The sequence below is a fragment of the Pristiophorus japonicus genome, chromosome 15 (genome assembly GCF_044704955.1).
Source record: "Pristiophorus japonicus isolate sPriJap1 chromosome 15, sPriJap1.hap1, whole genome shotgun sequence".
NCBI lineage: Eukaryota > Metazoa > Chordata > Chondrichthyes > Pristiophoridae > Pristiophorus > Pristiophorus japonicus.
In genome coordinates this window covers 162,617,160-162,640,359 of record NC_091991.1, presented here as the reverse complement: position 1 = coordinate 162,640,359, position 23,200 = coordinate 162,617,160, and the positions used below count along the sequence as shown (strand labels likewise).

At 49.3% G+C, this 23,200-nt stretch overlaps 1 protein-coding gene across 1 annotated transcript in view; it reads right to left on the bottom strand.

Moving 5' to 3' along the window:
* Positions 1 to 23,200, bottom strand: part of LOC139280503 (large ribosomal subunit protein uL3-like) — a 52,148-nt gene that overhangs the window by 5,545 nt on the left and 23,403 nt on the right. The window contains exon 7 of the mRNA XM_070899985.1: positions 2,768 to 2,869. Coding sequence (XP_070756086.1) covers positions 2,768 to 2,869 — 102 coding nt within the window. The remainder of the gene's footprint in view (positions 1 to 2,767; positions 2,870 to 23,200) is intronic.

Genomic DNA, 23,200 nt, shown 5'->3' with positions numbered 1-23,200 from the left:
AAAATTCCCCCCACTAGTGTCAGCAATATTAACGGATGACATTCTGTTATTTTAACACAGATGTTAGACCAGTTGTATTACTGTTGCAAGTAATAAATAATAGGCCATTGTTAATGCTGTTAGATTATTATAACTGTACGTTAGAATTCAACAGAGGAGGACTAAGGCTTTAATTAAGAGGGGGAAAATAGAGTACGAGAGGAAGCTTGCAGGGAATATAAAACTGACTGCAAAAGCTTCTATAAATATGTGAAGAGAAAAAGATTAGTAAAGACAAATGTAGGTCACTTTCAGTCGGATTCAGGTGAAATTATAATGGGGAACAAAGAAATGGTAGACCAATTGAATCAATACTTCGGTTCTGTCTTCACGAAGGAAGATGCAAATAACCTTCCAAAGGTACTAGGGGATAGTGGGCCTAGTGAGAAGGAGGTACTGAAGGATATCCTTATTAGGCGGGAAATTGTGTTAGGGAAATTGATGGGATTGAAGGCCGATAAATCCCCGGGGCCTGATAGTCTGCATCCCAGAGTGCTCAAGGAAGTGGCTCTAGAAATAGTGGATGCATTGGTGATCATTTTCCAACTGTCTATCGACTCTGGATCAGTTCCCATGGACTGGAGGGTAGCTAATGTAACACCACTTTTTAAAAAAGGAGGGAGAGCGAAAACGGGTAATTATAGACCGGTCAGCCTGACATCAGCAGTGGGGAAAATGTTGGAATCGATCATGAAGGATGAAATAGCAGCGCATTTGGAAAGCGGTGACAGGATCGGACAAAGTCAGCATGGATTTATGAAAGGGAAATCATGCTTGACGAATCTTCTGGAATTTTTTGAGGATGTAACTAGCAGAGTGGACAAGGGAGAACCAGTGAATGTGGTGTATTTGGACTTTCAGAAGGCTTTTGACAAGGTCCCGCACAAGAGATTGTTGTGCAAAATCAAAGCACATGGTATTGGGGGTAATATACTGACGTGGATAGAGAACTGGTTGGCAGACAGGAAGCAGAGAGTCGGGATAAACGGGTCCTTTTCAGAACAGCAGGCTGTGACTAATGGAGTGCTGCAGGGTTCAGTGCTGGGACCCCAGCTCTTTACAATATACATTAACGATTTGGATGAAGGAATTGAGTGTAATATCTCCAAGTTTGCAGATGACACTAAACTGGGTGGCGGTGTGAGCTGTGAGGAGGACGCTAAGAGGCTGCAGGGTGACTTGGACAGGTTAGGTGAGTGAACAAATGCATGGCAGATGCAGTATAATGTGGATAAATGTGAGGTTATCCATTTTGGGGGCAAAAACACGAAGGCAGAATATTATCTGAATGGCGGCAGACTAGGAAAAGGGGAGGTGCAACGAGACCTGGGTGTCATGGTTCATCAGTCACTGAAAGTGGGCACACAGGTACAGCAGGCGGTAAAGAAGGCCAATGGTATGTTGGCCTTCATAGCTAGGGGATTTGAATATAGAAGCAGGGAGGTCTTACTGCAGTTGTACAGGGCTTTAGTGAGGCCTCACCTGGGATATTGTGTACAGTTTTGGTCTCCTAGTCTGAGGAAGGACGTTCTTGCTATTGAGGGAGTACAGCGAAGTTTCACCAGACTGATTCCAGGGATGACTGGGTTGTTATATGAGGAGAGACTGGATCAATTGGGCCTTTATTCACTGGAGTTTAGAAGGATGAGAGGGAATCTCATAGAAACATATAAGATTCTGACGGGACTGGACAGGTTAAATGCGGGAAGAATGTTCCCGATGTTGGGGAAGTCCAGAACCAGGGGACATAGTCTTAGGGTAAAGGGTAGGCCATTTCGGACTGAGATGAGGAGAAACTTCTTCACTCAGAGAGTTGTTAACCTGTGGAATTCCCTGCTGCAGAGAGTTGTTGATGCCAGTTCACTGGATATATTCAAGAGGGAGTTAGATATGGCTCTTACGGTTAAGGGGATCAAGGGGTATGGAGAGAAAGCAGGAAAGGGGTACTGAAGGAATGATCAGCCATGATCTTATTGAATGGCGGTGCAGCTCGAAGGGCCAAATGGCCTACTCCTGCACCTATTTTCTATGTTTCTATGTACAGTGTTTATTGTGTGTTTACACAGGCCTGTACATTATATAATTGTATTGCCTGAATCTATGGACACAGTATCTGATTAACTAGCTGGAATTTCCATTTTGCCCTACTGAGCATTTCCTAATTTTTGTTACTTTGTAATTTGATATGTGAAATATTATATCATACGTCATGAAGCAGTGCACCAGTCCATTCAAGAAGGGACACACGCTGGGGGGGTAAGTGTAATGTATGCACCCTTGGGGATGCTCATAGCTTTGTAGAGCTGTTGCATTGTGAGTGGCTTAGTCAGTCACGTGGGTTCACAAGACTTAATAAAACCCCAGTCAGTTGGGTTGAGGTCATCCACAATGAGGTATGCAGTTGTGAGCCTAGTGGATGAACTGGTAATTTGTAGTATGATTGTTAAACCTTTGTTAACAAACCAGGTAGTTTTTAATAGCAATGTGTTGCTATGAATTCTTAAGCAAAGAACCCATGAAGCAAATACATTACAGTGATGGACCCATTCACAGCAAATGATGTGTCCTAGGCCATGGGCCCAAAGACTACTCATAGTAGGCATCCAGTTACAGATACCATATTGCTGAGAAATAGTATGTAAGGAGGACAGTGGCCATTTTACTAGACCTCTGATTCAATTTGCAGATTTCTGCCATATTACAAGTGAGATTGTTCAAACTGACTCACCATTGGAGTGATGCTCTTATCAGTCATATCGTAATGAGTTGATGCGTTATTCTTCACTACCTTGCCATCTTCTATGTGGATACCTTGTCCAATGCGATATATCTGATCAGCAACAGGAAAAAAAAACATTCAGGTGTTTTTTTTTTACAATTAACAATGTGCCCTATAATCTAGGCTGACATTCAGCACAATGCTTCTTTTCCCTCAAAGACAAAAAAACAGAGGTAAAACAAAAATTCTTTTAATGCTGATCCATAGGGCCCAAGCTTCCGATATCCGCTAGAACTTACCTCGCGATCCTCCGAGGGCAGCAGGCCTTTTCAGCAGTCAGCGCGACACAGCACAACAGCAGGCGGGGGGGGGGGGGGGGGGGGGCGGAGCTACAGCCCTGGGCCAAAAAGAGTGCTGGCAGCTGCACGCATACGCAGTGGAGTCTGTGCGCATGCGCAGTAGCTCCTGGCCCCCAGATTCTGTGTGCGTGTGCTGCTAGCTATGTGGGAGGGACCCGGAGCACGCAGCCCCTAACCCTGGCCAAATGGACTCCTGGAGTGGGCAGTGCGTCGATTTCCAGCCTGCAGCACGCAGCCCCTAGCCCTGGAAAGGCTCCCGATGCTCCCGAACAGGTAAGTGAGATAGGTATTACGTCTCGAGTAAAGCAATATGACTGAGTACTGTAGACGTGAGTAAGTGTGACCTTAGTCTCTTTATTCTAACTCCAGAGTACTGGTACGGCATGGGAGGCCTACTTATATAGGGATACTGGATCCCTTGGGACTCCAACAGATATGCCCTCTGATGGCGGTAGAATGCTGGTTACATAGTGTTGCATACGTAACATCACTCCCTCCCAAAGTCAATGGTACACTTATTTACAGGGTGAGACGATCTGGGGCTTTCCGCTCCCTAGTCGATCGTCTCGGTACAAACACTGGTGCAGGTGAATTAGTTGGGCCTTCGCTGGGCTGCTGCGCAGCTGGCCTTGCTGGGGATGATGAGTTCAGCTTCGTGGTCAACCGTGATGTCGGTTGCCACTTGTGTGTGTGTCGGAGGGTCGAAGTTGGTGATATCCTCTTCAGGTTGCTCGTGGCTGTCTATGAATTGCAGTTTGGTTTGGTCCAAATGCTTTCTGCAAGTTAGTCCATTTGCGAGTTTGACCTGAAACACCCGACTCCCTTCTTTGACTATGACAGTGCCAGCAAGCCATTTAGAACCATGTCCATAGTTGAGTACAAATACAGGGTTATTGACTTCAATATCGCATGACAAATTTGCGCGATCATGGAACATTCTTTGTTGATGCCGCCTGCCCTCGACATGATCATGGAGATCAGGGTGGACTAGAGAGAGCCTTGTTTTGAGTGCCCTTTTCATGAGCGAGTGGGCTCTTGTGCGGTAGCTGTGCAGGACTCGGGACAAGCGGGTCTGCAGGGAGCCTTCCGATACATGTTTCAAGCTTTGCTTGATGGTTTGGACTGCCCGTTCTGCCTGGCCATTAGATGCAGGCTTGAACGAGGCAGATGTGACATGCTTGATCCCATTGCGGGTCATGAATTCCTTGAATTTGGCGCTGGTGAAGCACGGCCCATTGTCGCTGACAAGGACATCAGGCAGGTCGTGCATGGCAAACATGGCTCGTAGGTTTTTGATGGTGGCAGTGAACATGTTTACAGACATTATTACACACTCAATCCATTTTGAATAGGCATCCACAACAACCAAGAACATTTTACCTAGAAGCGGGCCAGCGAAGTCAACGTGGATCCTCGACCACGGTTTGGTGGGCCATGACCACAAACTTAGCGGTGCTTCCCTGGGTGCATTGCTCAGTTGAGAGCAAGTGTTGCATTGGCGCACGCAAGACTCCAAATCTGAGTCGATGTCGGGCCACCACACATGGGATCTGGCTATAGCTTTCATCATTACTATGCCTGGGTGGGTACTCTGTAGGTCACGTATGAACGTTTCCCTGCCTTTCTTGGGCAAAACCACGCGATTACCCCACAAAAGACAGTCCGCCTGTATGGATATTTCGCCTTTACGCTGCTGGAATGGCTTGATCTCTTCATGCTTCTCCGCTGGGATGCTGGATCAGCTCCTATGGAGGACACAGTTTTTTACAAGGGACAGTAAACGATCCTGGCTGGTCCAGGTCCTGGTCTGGCAGGCCGTAACGGGTGACTTTTTATTTTCAAATGCATCCATCACCAAGAGCTAGTCTGCAGGCTGTGCCATTTCCACCCAACTGAGAGCATCAGCGCAGTTCTCTGTGCCTGGTCTGTGGTGGATTACATAGTTGTATGCAGACAGCGTGAGCGCCCATCTTTGAATGCGAGCAGATGCATTGGTCTTAATACCTTTGCTCTCTGAGAATAGCAATATGAGTGGCTTATGGTCAGTTTCTAACTTGAACTTAAGCCCAAACAGATACTGATGCATTTTTTTTTACCCCATAAAAGTATGCCAGAGCTTCTTTTTCAATCATGCTATTGGCCTTGGACAAGCTCCTGGATGCATAAGCAACCGGTTGCAATGTTCCCAATTCGTTTGCTTGTTGTAACACACACCCAACCCTGTACGCAAGCTAGCACTAAACGTTTACATGGATCATACAGGACAAGCAGTTTGTTGGAACATAACAGATTTCAGGCTTTCTCAAAAGCTGTCTCTTGTGATTTCCCCTATACCCAGTCATCTTCCTTGCGTAGCAACATGTGAAGAGGTTCTGGCAAGGTGCTTAACCCGGGTAGGAAATTACCAAAATAATCGAGGAGTCCCAGGAATGACCGCAGCTCCATCATGTTCTGTGGTCTCGGCGTGTTCTTGATGGCCTCCGTCTTGGAGTCGGTGGGTCTGATGCTGTCTGCCGCGATTCTTCTCCCTAAGAACTCGACCTCTAGCACCAGGAAAAGACATTTCGAGCGTTTCAATCTGAGTCCCACACGATCTAGCCGACTTAGAACCTCTTCCAGGTTCTGCAAGTGTTCAATGGTGTCCGGGCCTGTGATCAATATGTCGTCCTGGAAAACCACGGTGCGCGGAACCGACTTTAGCAGACTCTCCATGTTCCTTTGAAAAATAGCCGTGGCCTATCGAATTCCAAACGGGCATCTATTGTAGATGAACAGACCTTTGTGCGTGGTGATGCAGGTGAGGCCTTTCGAAGATTCCGGCAGCTCCTGCGTCATGTAGGCCGAGGTCAGGTCCAACTTGGTGAACGTCTTCCCTCTTGCCAGCGTCGCAAATAGGTCATCTGCCTTGGGTAGCAGGTATTGGTCCTGCAGCGAAAAATGATTAATCGTTACTTTATAGGTCCCACAAATTCTGACCGTGCCATCGCCCTTGAGAACCGGAACAATCGGACTGGCCCACTCGTTGCAGCCTGTCCAGCTCGATCTCTACTTTCTCTCGCATCATATATGGCACCGCACATGCCTTGTGGTGGATGGGTCGAGTATGGGGAACCAAGTGGATCTGCACCTTCGTCCCAGAGAAATTTACGATGCCTGGCTCAAACAATGACGGAAATTGAGCACATGAGGCGTCGTCGATGGACGAAAGCACTCGGATGTCGTCCCAGTTCCAGTGGATTTTTCCCAGCCAGCTTCTGCCGAACAGTGTGGGGCCATCTCCTGGTACAATCCATAGTGGTAGTTCGTGTACTGCTCCATCGTAGGAGACTTTTACTGCTGCACTGCCAATTACAGGGATCAGCTCTTTAGTGTAAGTTCTCAGCTTGGTATGAATAGGGCTCAGTTTGGGCCTGTGTGCCTTGTTGCACCACAACCTGTCGAAGGCCTCTTTGTTCATGATGGACTGACTCGCACCCGTGTCCAATTCCATGGATACTGGAATTCCGTTCAGTTCAATTTTTACCATGATCGGTAGACATTTCGTGGTGAAGGTGTCTACCCCGTACACTTCTGCCTCCTCGGTTTTAGTCTCTAGTTAAGTCTGATCCGCCATGGATCGGTCTTCCTCTGCAACGTGGTGGTTTGCAGTGTTTGCAGCTCGTCTGCACATTCGCTGGAGGTGTCCCATTGTTCCACAGCCTTTGCACGCATAGTGTTTGAAGCGGCATTGACGGGCTCGATGATCACCTCCGCAGCACCAATAAGGTGTCAATTGCCTCGCATTCACACTTGTTGGCGGACTCTGGGTCATCTGAGATCATGCAGCTGCAGGCGTGTACGTTTTGCCATATGCATTCCTGCCTGAAAACGACGTTACTTTGTGTACAGTACTTGCCGATGCATCTTTATGCTGTGAAATTTGTTTGGTGTTATCGCTGGTGGACATAAATGCCTGGGCTATCGTTATGGCTTTGCTCAGGTTCGGTGTTTCAACAGTCAATAGTTTGCGAAGGATAACCTCATGGCCAATGCCAAGCACGAAAAAGTCTCTGAGCATTTGCTCCAGGAATCCATCGAATTCGCAATGTCCTGCAAGGCGTCTTAGTTCGGCGACGTAGCTCGCCACTTCCTGGCCTTCAGACTGTTGACATGTATAAAATCGATACCTTGCCATCAGAATGCTCTCCTTCGGATTTAGATGCTCCCGGACCAGCGTACACAGTTCTTCATACGATTTGGTTGTTGGTTTCACTGGACCAAAAAGATTCTTCATGAGGCCATAGGTTGTTGCACTGCAGACGGTGAGGACGATCGCCCTTCGTTTGGCAGCGTTCACACTCCCTTCCAGCTCGTTGGCCACGAAGTATTGGTTGAGTCACTCCACGAAGGCCTCCCAATCGTCCCCTTCTGAGAATTTCTCCAGGATACCAACAATTCTCTGCATTTTCGCGTGATGATTCGTTATCTCGTCGCCAATTGTTATGTCTCGAGTAAAGCAATATGACTGAGTACTGTAGACGTGAGTAAGTGTGACCTTAGTCTCTTTATTCTAACTCCAGAGTAATGGTAGAGCATGGGAGGGAGGTCTGCTTATATACAGTGCTCCCAAGGGATGCTGGGATCCCTTGGGACTCCAACAGATATGCCCTCTGGTGGTGGTAGAATGCTGGTTACATAGTGTCGCATACATCACAGTAGGAACTTTTTATTTTTTATTTATTAATTTATTGAATGATTTTTTTATTTATTGATTTATTTATCATTTATTATTTTTAAAAGTGAAGTATTTAATGCTTTGGAAAATCCCCTAACTTCCCTCTAACTTCCCTTCCCGCCCGCCCCCCCACCCCCCACCCCATCTCTGGCTTACCTGCGCCTAATTCTAAAGTGTAAGCAAGGTTTTTCTGAGCATACAAAAGTCGACACTTACTCCGTTATAAGTTAGTTTGGAGTAATTTTTCGGTGCCTAAACTTGCAAAACAGCCGTAAGTGGCTGGTGATGCTCTCCTTTGAAAAAAAAAACTGAACTAAAACTAAACTAAACTAACTCACGAGAACTGAAGCAAACTAAATGCCGAGAATTGCGATTTCTAAGATACCCCAAACTAAACTAGTTGCTCCAAAAAAATAGGAGCAACTCCACCCGAAACTTGGGCCCATAGGTCCCAAGTTTCCACATGATTTGCTCCTAATTTTTAGGAGCAACTGGTGTAGAACGGAGTATCTTAGAAATCGGAATTCTCGTCATTTAGTTTGCTCCAGTTCTAGTCAGTTAGAACAGTTTCACTTTGAAACAGAATTTTTTTTCAAAAGGGGGCGTGTCTGGCCACTTACGCCTGTTTTCAAAGTTTCGTCAGTGAAAACTTACTCCAAACTAACTTAGAATGGAGTAAGTGAAGATTTTTGTACGCTCGAAAAAACCTTGTCTACACTTTAGAAAATCAGGCGTAGGTTACAAATCAGGCTTGGGAATGGTGGGGGGGGGGGGTTTAAAGGGAAGTTTACAAACATTAAACACTTCAGTTTTACAAATAAAAAGCCATCATCAATAATAAATGATAAATACATCAATAAATCAACCAATAAATCAATCAAAAAAAATTAATAAGAAATTTTTATTTTTTAAATCAATAAATAAAACATTTTCTACTTACCGACTGCAGCACTGGGAGCCCTCCAACAGCGTGCTGGGATGCACCCCCCCAAGTGTGTCTCTGTCAGTGTCTCTATCTCTCTGTCTGTCTGTCTGTGTGTGTCTCTCATTCTCTGTCTGTCAGTGTCTGTGTTTCTGACAGCGAGGGGAGGGGGAGGAGGGGGGTAGAGGGAGAGAGGGGGGAGCAGAGGGAGGGAAGGTGGAGGGATGGGGAGAAGGGGGAGGGATGGGGGAGAAGGGGGGGAGAAGGGGGGAGGGGGGAGAAGGGGATAAAGGGGATAAAGGGGAGAAGGGGGAGAAAGGAGATGGGGGGAAAGGAGATGGGGGGAAGGTAATGGGGGAGAGGAGATGGGGGGAAGGAGATGGGGGGAAGGAGATGGGGGGAAGGAGATGGGGGAAGGTAATGGGGGAGAGGAGATAGGGGGAAGGAGATGGGGGGGAAGGAGATTGGGGGGGAAGGAGATTGGGGGGGGGAAGGAGATTGGGAGGGCTGGGGGGAAGAAGAAGGGGGAGGGAGGCTGAACGGGCCGGGCCCGGCACTAGATTTACAGGTAGGTGGCATTGGGTCGGGTCGGGGGGGTGGTGGGAGGGAGGTCGGTTCAGTTCGGGTCGGGGGGAGGGAGGGAGGGAGAGGGAGGTCAGGTCGGGGAGAGGGAGGTCAGGTCGGATCCAGTCCGGGGGCGGGGGCGGGGGGGAGCGGGAGCGGGAGTCGGGACGGTCGGGTCCGGGGGGGGGGGGAGTCGGGTCGGGTCTAGTCGGCGGGGGGGGGAGCAGGAGCGGGAGTCGGGTCAGGTCAGGGGAGCGGGAGCGGGAGTCGGGTCGGTCGGGTCCGGGGGGGGGGGGGGGGGGGGGAGTCGGGTCGGGTCTAGTCGGCGGGGGGGGGGGAGCAGGAGCGGGAGTCGGGTCAGGTCAGGGGAGCGGGAGCGGGAGTCGGGTCGGGTCCGGTCCAGAGGCGGGAAGCGGGAGTCGAGTCGAGTCGGGGGGGAGGAAGCAGGAGCTGGCCGTGGGAGGAGCCTTATTCACGCAGCCCCAGTGAGGCCATTCGGCCAGGGCTAGGGGCTGCGTGCTTCGGGCCCCTCCCACACAGTTTCGGGCGCCTGGAGCTACTGCACTTGCGTGCCCACTGGAGCGCGCATGTGCAGAGGTCCCGGCACTGTTTTCAGCGCAAGGACCTGGCTCCGCCCCCTACAGCTCGTGCTGTGCTGCGCCGAGGGCCAGAGGACCTGCAGGGAGGTGGAGAATATGGAGGTTTTTTTTAGGCGCACTTTGTGGCGCGAAAAACGGGCGTCCAGGTCGGGACTGCGCCGTTCTAGGCGCGGCTCGAAACTTGGGCCCATAGTTACTATGAGAAGTGCAGAGCTGAAAGACCATCGGAGGTGCTGTCTCTAGAATGAGGCATTGAACCAAGGCCCCGCCTGTCCCTTCACGTGGGCGTAAAGAGCCCATGGCAGTATTCAAAGAAGATCAAGAAGGTCTCGCCATATTCAGGCCAGCATCCCTCCCTTAATAATACCACCAAAAGCAATCCAGCTGCTCTTTTGTCTCATCTGCCGTTTGTAGATTTTGCAATGCGCAAAACTGGCTCCACGTTTGTCTATATAGCAGTCGTGCAAGTTTTTAAAATAATTTTTTATTTACTCTAAAGCACATGCATGCAGGCTTCTAAATTTGGTTTCATGCTTCTTATGGTAGAGGTTTGTAAAGCAGTTGCTTCTCCCGCTTAGGGAGGGCGGTCAGTCGTTGGTCTGCATCATCACCCCCGGCAACCAAATTTTAATTTGATTTTATATGTTTTAAAGTTTAATTTGCTTTAATTTCCGGATTTTTAGTGTCCCCCTCCCCTTTTATAGGGGGCACTTGTAATATATGGTTTTAATGCCCCAAAAAAAAATCACAAAAAAACATTTATTAGAAAAAGGGGCAGTTAAGTGTCTGGAGTGTCCCCCAGATCGGGGGTCACTTGATCTAATGTTTATTTTGTTCCCCCCCCCCCCAAAAGAGTTGTAGAGCAGTTGCGTCTCCTGCTTAGGGAGGGCGGTCAGTCGTTGGTGTGCGTCAGCACCCAGCTAGCGACTTTCCGTCTTCAGACCCTGCAGAGATACCTTTACGTCGAGCCCCCTCCTAGGTGGCGTGCGCTGGCGACGTATTTCTTCCGCCAGCAGCACAGCCTCAACTACGACACGCAGCTCCTGTTTGTGAGCTTGGGGGGCGTCAGGACAGCCTTCCAGGGGCTGCCTGTCTTTTACCAGGAACTCATCAGGGTCTGGAATAAAGTCTCCACCAAGCGCAGCTCTCCACTGGCTGGAGTGGCGGCTGTCCTGCAGGAGCCGCTGCTCGGGAATCCGTACCTCCACGACCGAGGTTTTAGGTGGCAGTCGGACGAGAGGGCTGTGGCTGGCGAGGTGACCAGGGTCAGGGACCAGCTCAATGGCGGAGGAGCGGGCTGGACGGCGCCAGACACGCTGGCACGGTGCCTAAATTCGGCCGATGTCCGCCGCGCGGCCGATGCCATCGAGTCATTAAAAACAGCTCTATGCTCTGACTCCATTAGGTGTGTCGAGGAGGCTCAAGCACGTGGGGAGATCCCGTCCGAACTGAACCCCGTCCGGACGGAATTCCTCATCGGCGCCAAACCCCGGAACCTCCCTCGGGAGCCGGCGCCTCACAACTTGAGCCGCCTCGAGGAAATCCCCTCCGTGCCTTTCAGTTCTGCACGGAGGGGTTTCCTGTACGGGCTGCTCCTGCACACTCTCAACCTTGCCATCCTCATCTGCCGTCCGGACACGCCATGGCGTACCATCTTGCCGTCCGGAGGAGGCGGGGGTCGCCGATGGAGTGCACTCTACGCGGCAGTCCTCCCAGTATTTATCGGGGACTTGGCCTGGAGGGCGGTGCACGGAGCAGTCCCGTGCAATAAATTTTTAAGCCGGTTCACGGGCTCTCCGGCCGCCTGCAATTTCTGTGATCTGGAAGAATCCGTGTTCCATGTATTTATAGAATGTGAGGTTGCAGCCCCTGTTCCATTATTTAAAGGGGCTGCTCCTCAATTTCTGGCTGCACTTCAGTCCCACACTCCTGATCTTTGGGCACCCTGTGCGGAGGGGTGCGGGTAGGTCCAAGGGCCTCCTCGTAGGACTGCTCCTGGGCACGGCCAAGGGTCCCATCAGCCGGTCCAGGCAGCGGGCGGTCGAGGGGGTTGTTCAGCCCAACTGCCTGCCTCTCTTCCGCGCCTACATCCGGGCCAGGGTGTCCCTGGAGATGGAGTACGCGGTGTCCACCGGTACGCTCGCGGCCTTCCACGAGAGGTGGGCACCGGAGGGATTGGAGTGCATCATTTCAACAGGGAAGAAAATGTTAATTTAATTTGATTAGTCAAGGTTCCCTTTAATGTTTGTTAGTTAATTTAGTTCATTTGTGGGTTTTTGAGCCCTTGCAAAAAGGGGGCACTTGAATTAAATTCTACCAACATAGTTGTAGAGCTGTTGCATTGTGAGTGGCTTAGCCAGTAACATGATGTGCACAAGACTCAATAAAACCCCAGTTAGTTGGGTCTAGGTCATCCACGATGAGGTATGCGGTTGTGAGCCGAGTGGACGAACTGGTATTGTGTAGTGTGACTGTTAAACCTTTGTTAATAAACTAACTAGTTCTTAATAGCAATGTGTTGCTATGAATTATTAAGCAAAGAACCCATGAAGCAAATACATTATAGCCTGAACTGCAGCCCGACCCTTAAGGGATCAGCTAGGACACTGCAGAAATGAGGGGACAATTCTAGCCCAACATGTAGCCCAAAGAACTGTTTTAAAATGAAACAGTTGGGGGTGTTCGAAGTGTGGTCCTTTGATCATTTGTAACAAAGCCAGGGGAAAGGCCTCAGGCCTGATCCCTGGACTCTGCTGATTTAAACAATCTGAACCTGGACACCACTGAGGTGCTACTGTGCCCGTGGGTTAAGGTGGTGAAAACTGGCCTGCGTGCTTGCTCCTTATCATTATCTGCCAACCTTCCTACAAGTGCAAATGTGGACATAAGGGGAGGACCGGACTGTGCTTGGCTCTTTATTGTCGGGGTTCGCACATGATTAATGCATACTTGGGTGGGGAATCGGGATGGGCTGTAAGTTTGGAATTATATCACTGAAACTTCAAAGGTCCAAAAATAATTCTGAATTTGCCAAAAGAATTAAACCATTTTACTACGCAGCAAGCCTTCAGGCCCTGACAACGTGCCTAACTTTGAAATGACCCACACACTTGAACTCGTTCAGACGCTGTGCAAACTGCAAAGTAAAAAGTGTTGATTGCTTCTCCCACTTGGCCTCACTATAACCATTGTTGTACAATATTTGCAGTGATGTCACTTTGATCTGATCCATTACTGTACCATGGTGCCGTGTTCCAATAGAGTGAAACACACCTGCATGATTGTGCTATTGTTTGGAAGTTATGGCATTAAACTATTGAAAAGCGATACAGAGGTTCTATTTTGCCAGAAGGGGGTAAGAATTTAAGGCTCAAAATGTGGGACTGGATTTTATAGCGGTGGTGGAGGAGAGAAAATGGGATGGAAGGCCTACTACCAGATGCCCACCTCTGAAATCAACACCTCCCCCTTACCCAAACGGGGAACGCATCCGCCCGACCCTTGGCTGACCCACCACATTTAAATGATGGCAGAGCGGGGGGCGGAGCAGGGGAAACTGTCCGTTTCCCTGCCTCCCCAATGAATTATCACCGAGCCAAGCCAATGTCAGGGGAGAGGCGGAGGTATCTGCAGGGACAGCACCGCAAAGGTTGTTGAGGACCCTGATGGAAGGAGATGGTCTGGTAGCAGCCACCTCTCCCTCCCACCTGCCCAAAGGTGCCCGTGGCCCCTGCATAGCCTTTTGAAAACTTTCCTGTGGAGGAATGGGCTCCTTTTACTGCTCCATTTGGCAGCACAGGTACATTGGTTGTCCCACTACAGCATCGGTGGATTTTCCTCCCTTGCAGCGACAGGCTCCCTTTGTGTAGAAGAGCCCATCTCTTGACCAGCTGTGGCTCGAAAACGTACGCTTTAATGAAGGATCTGTTGGCACCCGAGAAACCAGCAAGCAAGTCGTTTGAAGAATTGAGCACACTGGTAAGAGACCACCTGAAGCCAGCGAGCAGCCTACACATGGCCAGACACAGATTCTACAACTACAGACGCTGTGTGGGCCAGAGCATACCCGACTTCGTGGCGGAACTTCGGAGGTTGGCTAGTTTATGTGAGTTCTCCGATGAACTGAGGAGAGAAATGCTGAGAGACTTTTTCATTGAAGGAATAGGCCATGCAGGCATATTCCGAAAGCTCATAGAGACCAAGAACCTGACCTGAGAGGCAGCAGCACTATTTGCACAGACATTCTTGGTAGGGGAAGAAGAAACGAGGTTGATTTACAATGCCGGTACGACAACTAACGAAATAATGGAACAAGGAGTTCACAGCATTAGAAAAGCTGCTACCCCCACACACAGACAAAACAAGCAGAACAGGCTTTCGACAGCAAGCAGTGGCAACAGAAGCCATCAAGGGCCACAGGAACGGCCGTTCACACCTCATCAACCCACAATGCGAGCAATCAACCACAAACTGAGAGAAACTCAAGAGAAATCAGCCAGACGCAGCTCATTCTTTGCAAGCAGTCTGTGCTGGAGGTGTGGGAGTGGGCACTCATCAAGGGAATGTCGATTTCAACAGGCTGTTTGCAGGAACTGTGAATATACAGGGCATTTGGCCCGCATGTGCAAAAAAACAGCAGCTCGGCTGGTATACGAATCGGATGGGTCGGAAAGTGGACCAGAAGACGGTGGGGACAGTACCCGGGACACCGATGTACAGCGGGTCAACACGATCAATGGCCGCTGCTCCTACGACAGGACGCCTCCTATAATGATGAGAGTCCTACTCAACGGGATATCTGTCAACATGGAGCTGGATACGGGAGCGAGTCAATCTCTCATGGGCGCTGAACAATTTGAACAACTATGGCCACATAAAAGAGACAGACGAAAACTCACAAGGGTCGACACCAAACTAAGGACCTATACCAAAGAAATCGTACCAGTCCTCGGCAGCGCCATGCTCTCTGTCACACACAAAGGGACAGTGAACCGACTTCCCCTGTGGATTGTCCCCGGAGATGCCCCAGCACTGCTGAGGAGAAGCTGGCTGGCAAAACTAAACTGGAAATGGGATGATGTCCATGCCATGTCATTAGAGGAACGGACCTCCTGCTCAACAGTTATAAAGTGATTTGAACATCCCTTTCAGCCAGGTGTGAGCACTTTCAAAGGGGCCAAAGTCAAAATCTACATCACACAGGATGCTAGACCGGTCCATCACAAGGCCAGAGCTGTACCCTATGTGATGAGGGAAAAGATTGAACATGAACTAGACAGGCTTCTGCGGGAAGGCATTATATCACCTGTGGAATTTAGCGACTGGGCAAGTCCCATCGCCCCGGCCTTGAAGCCTGATGGATCCGTACGAATCTGTGGGGACTACAAATCTACCATAAACAGAGTCTCCCTACAGGACCAGTACCCGCTGCCCAGAGTGGAGGACTTATTTGCCACATTGGCTGGAGGTAAACTTTTCTCAAAATTAGACCTCACATCTGCGTATATGACGCAAGAATTGACCGAGGAATCCAAGCTACTCACCACCATCAACACACATCAAGGCCTTTTCATGTACAATCGATGTCCTTTCGGCATCAGGTCGGCAGCTGCCATATTCCAGCGCAACATGGAGAGTCTGCTCAAGTCCATCCCGGGGACGGTTGTATTTCAAGACGACATACTTATCACGGACAGGGTCACCGACTCCCATCTCCATAATTTGGAGGAAGTACTAAAGCGGTTGGATCGGGTAGGCCTAGGAGTCAAGAAATCCAAGTGCCTGTTTCTCGCAACCGAGGTTGAATTTTTGGGCAGAAGGATTGCCGCTGATGGAATCCGCCCAACAGAGTCCAAAACAGAAGCAATTCGCCTGGCACCCAGGCCCCGGAATGTCTCAGAACTGCGCGCCTTTCTCGGGCTACTCAATTACTTTGGGAACTTTATGCAGAACTTAAGCACGCTGCTGGAGCCTCTCCACGTGCTACTCAGAAAGGGTTGCGATTGGTTTTGGGGGGACGCCCAGGAACACGCCTTCAATAAGGCACGCAACCTTCTGTGTTCCAACAGTGTTTTGACTTTCTTTGACCCAGGTAAAAAGCTAGTTCTCACATGCGATGCGTCAGCGTATGGGGTCGGGTGCGTTTTGCAACATGTCAATAGTGCGGGCAAATTACAACCCATAGCTTATGCCTCCAGGTCACTTTCGCGGGCGGAGCGCGGGTACGGAATGGTAGAAAAGGAGGCGCTCGCGTGCGTGTACGGTGTCAAAAAGATGCACCAATACCTTTTCGGGGCCAAGTTCGCGTTAGAAACCGACCACAAGCCCTTCACATCCCTCCTATCCGAGAGCAAGGCAATAAACGCCACACGCCTCGGCGCGAATTCAACGGTGGGCACTCATGCTGGCGTCCTACGACTATACCATAAGGCACAGACCAGCGCAGACAACTGTGCCGACGCGCTCAGCAGGCTACCCCTGGCGACCACGGAAGGGTCTGACGAACAGGACTGTGAGATAGTCATGGCAATCAATGCCTTTGAGTCCTCAGATTTGCCCATGACGGCTCGCCAAATCAGAGCCTGGACGGCCAGCGACCCCACGTTATCCTTAGTAAAAAGATGTGTGTTAACTGGTGACTGGGCAGAGGCTCGCGATGCCTGCCCCAAGGAATTAAAACCCTTTCACAGGCGCATGCATGAGCTATCACTACAGGCAGACTGCCTGATGTGGGACAGCCGAGTAGTCATGCCTCTGCAAGACAGAGAGGCATTTGTCCGGGAGCTCCACCGCGAGCACCCGGGGATCGTTCTCATGAAGGCCATAGCCAGATCCCACGTCTGGTGGCCTGGTATTGACGCGGACTTGGAGCTCTGCGTCCGAAAGTGCACCATTTGTGCCCAACTCATCAATGCCCCCAGGGAGGCTCCACTGAGCCCCTGGCCGTGGCCTACCAAACCGTGGTCGCGGGCCCATTCGTGGGCAAAATGTTCCTCGTAGTTGTAGATGCATTTTCAAAGTGGATCGAATGCACCATTTTAAACTCGTGCACAACCTCCACCACTGTGGAGAGCCTCGCAACCATGTTTGCAACACACGGAATCCCTGACATATTGGTCAGTGACAATGGTCCGTGCTTCACCAGCGCAGAATTCCAAGACTTTATAATTGACCATGGCATAAATCACGTCAAGACGGCACCGTTCAAGCCGGCCTCCAACGGCCAGGCGGAGAGAGCAGTGCAAATCATTAACCAAGGCATGCTTAAAATCCAAGGTCTCACGCCGCAGGGTCGCCTGTCGTGACTGCTGTTGGCATACAGATCTCGTCTGCACTCACTGTCTGGGACCCCCCCCCCCCGTGCAACTGTTGATGAAAAGGACTTTAAAAACAAGGCTCTCATTAATCCTCCCAGACATGCACAAAATTGTTGAGGCAAAGCGCCGTAAGCTGACTGAGTACCATGACAGAAATTCGAGGGAGAGATGGAATGAGATAGGGGACAAAGTGTTTGTACTAAATTATGGCAGGGGTCCCAAATGGCTTGCAGGGACAGTAACGGGCAAGGAAGGAAACAGATTACTGCTAGTACAAATGGAAAATGGCAAAACCTGCCGGTGGCATGTAGACCAAGTCAAAAGCAGATTTACCAACAGCACTGCGGAACCAGAGGCAGACTACAATGTGGAACTCGCACCACACCTGGTGGACAGACAGAGGGAACAACCTGAGGAAAGGGCAATCCCAACAGACAGCCCAGGCGAGTCAACAACAATCACACCAATCAAAACAGACAGCCCAGAAGAGATACCAGCAACCACACTCAAAGAAAAACAGACACCAAGGCAAACAACTGAACCACAACTCAGACGTTCCACGCGAGAGCGTAGACCACCTGAGAGACTGAACCTATAAAGATAATAAGACGTTGGGGGAGGGTGATGTCATGTATCTTACATTATTATATATAACTGTATCCTAACATGCTATACATGACTGTAATAAGATATGACCTGTAACCACCAGCATACCTTACCACCAGGGGTGCACTTGCAAGAGACAGGTATATAAGGACAGGTCTCAGGCAAGTGCGGCATTCCAGAGCTGTGAAATAAAAGGTGCAGGTCCAGAGTGACCTTGACTTCACTACATGCCTCGTGTGAATCTCTACTGAGGGAACAGGACTTTATATTATCCACCTCCAGCGGTTAAAAACTCCCCAAGTGAAATCCAACCCGCAATGACTTAAATCCCAATGTACAATGGAACCTCAGTAAACCTCACTTTGCGCGGGGCGGAGGGGATTCGGGGACATGCGGAATCTTACGTGAGTATAATGTCTGTAAGCTTGTAATGTTTGTAGCGCCACACTGTGTATGTGGACGTATTGTGTACTGCAACTGCATAGTTGATAATAAACAGAACCAGGCAGATTCCGGAGGCTTCCGAGAGAGCTGCCTGCCATGTTAGGAGCTATGTGTGCTGTGCTCTGTGAAGATATCACATTTGGCGGCGAGATGGGATTTTTCGGATGATTTAAAGCTTAAATTTTGTTGGGGAAGGATTCAGCCAGCCGACAGAGAGACTTTGGAAGTTTCTGTCTTTGGAAAAAAGCTACAAAATCCGAGGTAAAATACAGCACATGGTGTGAACAGCTAGAGATTAAAATGGCAGGTGTAATCGGACATTTGTGGGAAGATAGACATGACCGGGAACATTTTAAAGCGTATGTGGATCGGCTAGAAATGTATTTCACTGCAAATAACGTAATCGAAGTTCCAGACAATGCAGTCCAGAAAGCGATCTTCTTATCGGTGGTGGGTCCAGCATTGTACAAAACCCTTGTAAATCTGCTTGTGCCTGACGAGCCAAAGGAGACAACACTTAAAGAGATTTTAACGAAGCTGGAGCAGCACTATAACTCCAAACCGTTAGAAATTGCTGAAAGCTATCATTTCGGGATTCGGAATCAAAAAGCTGATAAAAGTATCAGTGATTACATCGCAGCATGAAAAAAACCATGCACTGTAATTTTGTAAACTTTCAAAACCGAGCATTACGGGATCGTTTTGTTTGTGGGGTGAAAAATGATGCGATCAGAAGGAAGTTATTGACGACGGATGACTTGACTTTTGAGATTGCTTGTCAGACAGCGAGGTCAATAGGCATGGCAGAACAATATTCCCGAGAATTAAATAATGATTACGGTCGTCAGTCAACCGAGGTAAATCACCTGTAGGTTCAAAGTAAAAGATGGTGGGGGCCCAAAGTCTCAGAAACTGGAAATTCTAACAGAGCGTCGAAGCCGTGCTATAGGTGCCTGGGACAACACATTGCTCAAAGTTGTCCATACGTGAAGGCAGAGTGTTTCTTCTGCAGAAAGACTGGGCATCTTGCGAAGGTATGCAATGCGAAGGGTAAACCAGTTTTCAAAGCTATGAGTCCAGCGTTCAAAGCTATGAGTAGAAATCCCAAGAGACTACATAGCATGAAGATGTTAGAGTTACACGTCATCAGGAGCACGAGGTTAACGGACAGCGATTCGGAAAGCATCAAAATCCACATTGATGTTGCGAGATTCAAGATACCAATGGAAATTGACACCGGTGCATCCGTGAGTGTAGTACCGGAGTCACTATATCTCGACAAATTGCGTGATTTCCAACTGGAGAAATCCAAGATAGAGCTGCGAGGCTACTCGGGAGAGAAAATTCCTGTGGTAGGTCGTATCACCGAACCGGTGAAATATAAAGATCAATTTCAGAACTTGCCTCTAATAGTAGTGAAAGAAGACAAGTCTGCCTTACTAGGAAGAAATTGATTGAGTTCACTGAAGCTGGATTGGAGTAAGAGATTTTCTGTGTGGAAGCGAGAAACGGATGAGGTTATCAAGAAGTATCCGAAGGTGTTCTGCGAAACGGGCAGTCCGATCCAAGGCTTCAAGGCGAGTGTCAGGGTACAGAAGGACGCTAGATCGGTTTACTACAAGCCACGTTCCATACCATATGCACTCAAGGAGAAAGTTGAGCAAGAACTCAAAAGACTAGAGACTGAGAACATTATTTGTAAGATAGATCGATGTAATTGGGCTACACCCATTGTTGTTGTACCTAAGTCCGATGATAAGGTAAGATTGTGTGGTGATTATAAAGTAACCGTAAACCAGGTTCGAGAGGATAATGTCCCCAATACATTGCCGAACATAGAAGATTTGTTCACAACACTGACAGGTGGTCAGATTTTCTCAAAACTGAATCTTACGAATGCCTACTTACAGTTTGAACTAGATGAGGAGTCCAAGTCATGTTTGACTATAAATACTCATCTAGGTCTATATCAATTTAACAGGCTACCATTTGGAGTGTCTTCCGCCCCTGCCATATTTCAAGGGGTGATGAACCAGATTTTGCAAGGTATTGAAGGGGTAGTATGTTATTTGGATGACATACTAATTTCAGCACCAAATAGGCAAATTCATAATAACATATTGAATGAAGTCCTCAAACAGCTAGAGAAGCACAGAGTAGGAGTGTCTGTTCGTAAGTGTGAGTTATTTAAAAACTCAGTGGAGTACTTAGGGTACAGAGTAGACAAAGATGGTTTACATCCAACCATGGAAAAATTGGATGCAATTAGAAATGCACCCACTCCCAGGAATGTCACAGAACTTCGTTCATTCGTGGGTCTTTTGAACTATTATGGGAAGTTCCTACCAGATTTGGCTACTGTAAAGTCCTGTCCCCTCAGTACAGATTCACACGAGGCATGTAGTGAAGTCAAGGTCACTCTGGACCTGCACCTTTATTTCACAGCTCTGGAATGCTGCACATGCCTGAGACCTGTCCTTATATACCTGTCTCTTGCAAGTGCACCCCTGGTGGTAAGGTATGCTGGTGGTTACAGGTCATATCTTATTACAGTCATGCATAGCATGTTAGGATACAGTTATATATAATAATGCAAGATACATGACATCACCCTCCTCCAAAGACTTATTGTCTTTATAGGTTCAGTCTCTCAGGTGGTCTACGCTCTTGCGTGGAGCGTCTGAGTTGTGGTTCAGTTGTTTGCCTTGGTGTCTGTTTTTCTTTGGGTGTGGATGCTGGTATCTCTTCTGGGCCGTCTGTTTCGATTGGTGTGATTGTTGTTGACTCGCCTGGGCTGTCTGTTGGGATTGCCCTTTCCTCAGGTTGTTCCCTCTGTCTGTCCACCAGGTGTGGTGCAAGTTCCACATTGTCGTCTGCCTCTGGTTCCACAGTGTTGTTGGTAAATCTGCTTTTGACTTGGTCTACATGCCACCGGCAGGTTTTGCCATTGTCCATTTGTACTACCAGTAGTCTGTTTCCTTCCTTGCCCGTTATTGTCTCTGCCATCCATTTGGGACCCCTGCCATAGTTTAGTACAAACACTTTGTCCCCTATCTCATTCTATCTCCCCCTCGAATTTCTGTCATGGTAGTCAGTCAGCTTACGGAGCTTTGCCTCAACGATTTCGTGCATGTCTGGGAGGATTAATGAGAGCCTTGTTTTTAAAGTCCTTTTCATCAACAGTTGCACGGGGGGGGGGGGGGTCCCAGTCAGTGAGGGCGGACGAGATCTGTATGCCAGCAGCAGTCGCGACAGGCGACCCTGCAGCGTGGGACCTTGGATTTTAAGCATGCCTTGTTTAATGATTTGCACTGCTCTCTCCGCCTGGCCGTTGGAGGCCGGCTTGAACGGTGCCGTCTTGACGTGATTTATGCCGTGGTCAATTATAAAGTCTTGGAATTCTGCGCTGGTGAAGCACGGACCATTGTCACTGACCAATATGTCAGGGATTCCGTGCGTTGCAAACATGGTTGCGAGGCTCTCCACAGTGGTGGAGGTTGTGCTCGAGTTTAAAATGGTGCATTCGATCCACTTTGAAAATGCATCTACAACTACGAGGAACATTTTGCCCATGAATGGGCCCGCATCGTCTACATGCACCCGCGACCACGGTTTGGTAGGATAGGGCCAGGGGCTCAGTGGAGCCTCCCTGGGGGCATTGCTGAGTTGGGCACAAATGGTGCAGCTTCGGACGCAGAGCTCCAAGTCCGCGTCAATACCAGGCCACCAGACGTGGGATCTGGCTATGGCCTTCATGAGAACGATCCCCGGGTGCTCGCGGTGGAGCTCCCGGACAAATGCCTCTCTGCCTTGCAGAGGCATGACTACTCGGCTGTCCCACATCAGACAGTCTGCTTGTAGTGATAGCTCATGCATGCGCCTGTGAAAGGGTTTTAATTCCTTGGGGCAGGCATCGCGAGCTTCTGCCCAGTCACCGGTTAGGACACATCTTTTTACTAAGGATAACGTGGGGTCGCTGGCCGTCCAGGCTCTGATTTGGCGAGCCGTCATGGGCGAACCTGTGGACTCAAAGGCATTGATTGCCATGACTATCTCACAGTCCTGTTCGTCAGACCCTTCCGTGGTCGCCAGGGGTAGCCTGCTGAGCGCATTGGCACAGTTTTCTGTGCCTGGTCTGTGTCTTATGGTATAGTCATAGGACGCCAGCATGAGTGCCCACCGTTGAATTCGCGCCGAGGCGTTGGTGTTTATTGCCTTGCTCTCGGATAGGAGGGACATGAGCGGCTTGTGGTCGGTTTCTAACGTGAACTTGGCCCCGAAAAGGTACTGGTGCATCTTTTTGGCACCATACACGCACGCGAGCGCCTCCTTCTCTACCATTCCGTACCCGCGCTCTGCCCGCGAAAGTGACCTGGAGGCATAAGCTATGGGTTGTAATTTGCCCGCACTATTGACATGTTGCAAAACGCACCCGACCCCATACGCTGACGCATTGCATGTGAGAACTAGCTTTTTACCTGGGTCAAGAAAGTCAAAACACTATTGGAACACAGAAGGTTGCGTGCCTTATTGAAGGCGCGTTCCTTGGCGTCCCCCCAAAACCAATCGCACTCCTTCCTGAGTAGCACGTGGAGAGGCTCCAGCAGCGTGCTTAAGTTCTGCATAAAATTCCCAAAGTAATTGAGTAGCCCAGAAAGGCGTGCAGTTCTGAGACATTCCAGGGCCTGGGTGCCAGGCAAATTGCTTCTGTTTTGGACTCTGTTGGGCTGATTCCATCAGCGGCAATCCTTCTGTCCAAAAATTCAACCTCGGGTGCGAGAAACAGGCACTTGGATTTCTTGACTCGTAGGCCTACCCAATCCAACTGCTTTAGTACTTCCTCCAAATTACGGAGATGGGAGTCGGTGTCCCTGCCCGTGATAAGTATGTCGTCTTGAAATACAACCGTCCCCGGGAT